Genomic DNA, 4,236 nt, shown 5'->3' on the forward strand with positions numbered 1-4,236 from the left:
AGAGAGATAATGACAGTGATGATGGTTTGAAGCCTTCCACTGGTAGTTAGTGAACATCCCTCGCCACTAATTACAACCATCTCCCTCAAATCTGGCTGTCAATGTTTCTCTTTGTGTGCAGCGAGGTTGTAAAGATGCAAAGCAAGTGAGACGCTCCTCATATTGTAATAAGAACAGAAAATGTAGCACGGCTGTGATCCCATCACATACACGTCACCTCCTCCAGTCCCATGTGGAGGAATGTGACGCCTGGGTTGTGTAATGACGGCCTTGTTCTTTTCTAATGACGCTGGAATGAGAGTCTGGAATACAGTCACTCGTTTTAACTCATCCCCTCATTCTGTCCTTTGCTTGTCTTCCTCTCCACAGAGTCCGACTTCACACATGATGCTTTCTGCATGAGCGAGTGCAGGAAGGAGAAGGAGGAGAGGGAGTATTACTGCTACAGTGAGTTTGGTATGTTGACACAAGAGACAAAGAGTTTGTCAAAGGTAGACAAACAAAAATTAAATGCAGGATTTGCTTCAAAAGCCTTGACCAATTAAGCCTAACTAAGCTAAGATAAGCTTACAGGCTGCTGGTTGTAGCTTCTTATTTTTTAGACAAACATGGAGGTGGTATCAATCTTCTCATCTCACTCTGGACAAGAGAGCAAATAAGCATATTGTTAAACCATTCTTTTACAAAACATACATCTAAATAAAATTTTCAGCTTTTTGACCTGTGCTGTTTTTTTTTATGTTCCTTAAACAGCTGTAAACGGGATAGTTCACGATATTGATGTGGTGCGTAAAGGAATACGTCTCATTACATTGATGGTGAGCAGCGACGGTTTCTACAAGATGAGTCGTCTCTACGTGACCCCAGACAGCTTTTTCTTCAAAGTTCGCCTTCTGGTCCTGGACACCTACAAGTGCAGCAAGCCCTGCCCCGACATCAAACTCGGTGAGTGCAGCGGGGTCGCTGAAAAACCCCATAAAACAGGATCAGACAAGAAAATCTATTTAGTGCAGGAAAAGAATGAAACTATAGTACTAACTGTGAGAGTGTATCTATTAATTATAAAGCTGTAGTTTGATTGATACTTAAGATGAGATATGAGATAGAGGTTGTACATCGTGGGACATTTACGCAGATTTGTCAAGACTCATAAATTAAGAAGTCTTTAACAAGCTTCTGCCAAAATATTCGTGTGTGGGATGTGGGTATTCTGTTTTCCTGAGATCAGCAAAACCAGTAACACACTTTGTTTACTGCAAACATGAAAAATGCTTGACTTTGCACTTTTTCACTTCTACATTTCCCCTATCTGTTCCCAAGGGACCAGATACATCATAATGGGACAGATCTACCACCGGAGGCGCCACCTCCCCACTGACCTCCTGAACCTACTGGGGGGTAAACTGAAACCCGGAGACGGACTCCTGCGGAGCAACAACTATGTCAAGAGATTCAACAAACGGAGGCACCAGAAAGCCCTGGAGGCCACCCGCTCCAGGTGTAGGTGAACCAAAGATAAGACTATCGGCCCCTGCTGCAGGGGAAGAGACATTGCAGCTTATTTGAACTGATCATAACTAATAACCCCTCAGTGTTGTGCAAGACGGAAGAGATTTTGCAGAGGGCATGGATTTATTTTCATATGGACTGCTATGATGTATCCTTATCCTGGTTTATCTTTTTTACTCCTCCGTAAAGTTCCTCAAGTACTGACTTGTGGTGTCTTTGATAGAAACACAAGCAGCTTCAATTAAATGGATTTTTCAAGATCAGTTTTTAACATCTGGGAAATCAAACCTATCCGTTAATATTTTTCATAAAACAGCAACTTCACTCAAACTCCTCATTCATTCATGGCTGGTTCATGAAGTCCCAAAATTGCTGATCTAAAGAACATAGATTTGAACTCAGAGTATGCCTTCGACATGCTTTTCATAGGGAAGATAAGAAGTCAATTTTGGGGCACTTTTGGTATTTTTTAACAGGTTTAAACAGACAGTATTAGAGCTGACAGGACACTAGGAGACAAAGATGACACAAAAGTATCCAATTGGACTTGAATCAGGCATGTTGCAGTTCATTTGGGGCTCTTAACCCTTAAGCCACTCGGATGCCCAAAAATACATCATTTTATTAAAGGTATCTCCTGTCACTGCTATGCAGACGGTGTTCAATTATACATCTCAATTAAAGGACAGGTGTGTAGGATTTAAGGGGGACTAAAAGCAGAAATGTGTATGGGTCTATCTTTTTCCACACTATAATACAAACACATTTATGAACATGCATACAGATAAGATCGTTGGTTCATTGTTTTTCTAGCTCCCATATTTAACCCCTTGAAACTTGGATCGACATCACTTTTCTTGAGCTGAACCATGAGCAAATTCTTTCAAAAACATGGCAACTTGGTCAGAAATTTCCCACAAATTGCAATAAAAGTATCTTTTTAAAAGGTAGGGGAAAATGTCTTCAAAGCTATTGTTTATAATTACCATAAACTAATTATTTTTACAGAATTATTATTATTTTAAGCACCCTTCTTCAGGTCATTCCCCTCTTTTAAACTTTGCCATGTTGTTTGTTTGCTTGTTTTTTGTTTTCAAGTAGCTTTCATGTACTTTTTACAAATTTCTGGCTAATTTCTGTTTTTGAAAGAAATCAAGTTGCCCAGGTTTAACAACACTTTTTCATCAACGATATGGAAGAGAGATTTATTTTCCAGACAAGCACACTTGCTTTTCAAAATAATATCAATTGCTCAGTACTTTGAATCTCATTGTAAAAATCCAATATTTAATCATTTTGGAAACTGATATGGGAGCGAAATGTTGTACTGCACAAAGAAGTATTGTTTTGTAACTCTTGATCCCGTGCATGTTGTCGCTGTGGTTGTTATTTGTAAGCAGGAAATGCACTATTATTGTTACAAGGACCAAAGGGAGGGAATGAAGGGCCTGAAAAAGCAGCAACAAACCTCAGAGGAGGACGAGGAGGAGGGAGAAGAGGGGAGAGGGAGAGCACAGGACCTTTGCTTGTCATGAGAGCGGCTTATTTTTCTAACTTTAATTATATGTCAACGATGAAATATCTGCCCGAGTAGACTGGGACATCAAAAGGGGCCTTGCTGAATGAGGAGGGGTGTGTGTTGTTGTAGGGACTAAGCCATAAATCTAATCGCAGGAATCTGATCCTCTCTGCACCTGGACACATGACTTGGAGAGAAAAAAGTGCCTCCGTCACAGCTCCTCTTTGGGAAAGCTCTTGTTTTCTTGCTTACACACAAACATGTCCTCGTCTAGAAGGGCCAAAACTTAAAAAGGGACATTTTGGAGGATGAGAGAGACAAGGTGGAGGAGAAACAAAGAAGGTTATGTAAAATGACAGGAAGAGGGTGTTAGGTCTGTGTTTCTGAAGGGATAGCTTCTTATTTAATCAGAAATCCCTGGCTTGATTGTAGTACGACCCTGAGCTCATGCTTCTTATCAAAGGGAAAACTTGCACTGAATGCTTACATTGCTTTACCATACACAAAAACAATAAAAATGTGTATTTTTTTGTACTCAACGACCCTGTGAGAAATTATTTTGTCTTTAAACCAACCGTCCACCAATGCTATCGCATACATCTGCCCACTGACTGAAACATCGATCCTCCTTATCTTTCCCAGTGATTGCATGGGAAGGAGCCCCCGACGCAAGACGCTCTAATTAGAGTTTAACAACCATGGTCTCTGTCTTGCCTCCGGGAAGAGAGACTGACTTGGGAACTTGGACGTGGAGGCAGGCAGGGCTAAGCCTCTTTTCTCCCCCTCTGTCCGTCTGTCAGCTCGGCCGCTCAGTTCCCAGGCTCGAGGAAGACTCTATCTGGGATCAGTGCTGGAGGGAACAGATGCAGGCGGGCAGGAAACAGGAGCCCGCTCCACATCTTGGCTACTATCGCAGCAGGAGGACATTCCTCATTGCAGAGGATGTAAAGGAGGAGAAGGAGGAGGGAGAGAAAGCTGGGGTGTTAGGAGAGGGAGGTGGGAATGTCTCTAAATTGCTTCCTGTGTGATAGTCCCCAAGCCACAAGGAGGGAGTGAGAGAAGGAGACGATGGGTGGTGGATTTAAACCACTCGGGGCTTGTGGCCATCTGCGGCACTCACGGCGTCCATGCGAGCCTCTGGATTCATTTAGCGGTTTGAGTCGGGACTGAAGAGAGGGAGGTAAGGGAGGAAGGGTGTGAGAGGAGAG

At 42.4% G+C, this 4,236-nt stretch overlaps 1 protein-coding gene across 1 annotated transcript; it reads left to right on the forward strand.

Annotated features, from left to right (window-relative positions):
* The first annotated feature begins 389 nt into the window (after nucleotides 1-389).
* LOC121964363 (UPF0450 protein C17orf58 homolog) lies at nucleotides 390-3,530 on the forward strand. Its single transcript, XM_042514572.1, has 3 exons — nucleotides 390-456; nucleotides 754-945; nucleotides 1,321-3,530. Exons 1-3 carry the CDS (start codon nucleotides 399-401, stop codon nucleotides 1,506-1,508), a joined length of 438 nt encoding a protein of 145 aa, XP_042370506.1. The 5' UTR covers nucleotides 390-398; the 3' UTR covers nucleotides 1,509-3,530.
* The last annotated feature ends 706 nt before the right edge of the window (nucleotides 3,531-4,236 follow it).

The sequence above is a fragment of the Plectropomus leopardus genome, unplaced genomic scaffold (genome assembly GCF_008729295.1).
Source record: "Plectropomus leopardus isolate mb unplaced genomic scaffold, YSFRI_Pleo_2.0 unplaced_scaffold15368, whole genome shotgun sequence".
NCBI classification, from domain to species: Eukaryota; Metazoa; Chordata; class Actinopteri; order Perciformes; family Serranidae; genus Plectropomus; species Plectropomus leopardus.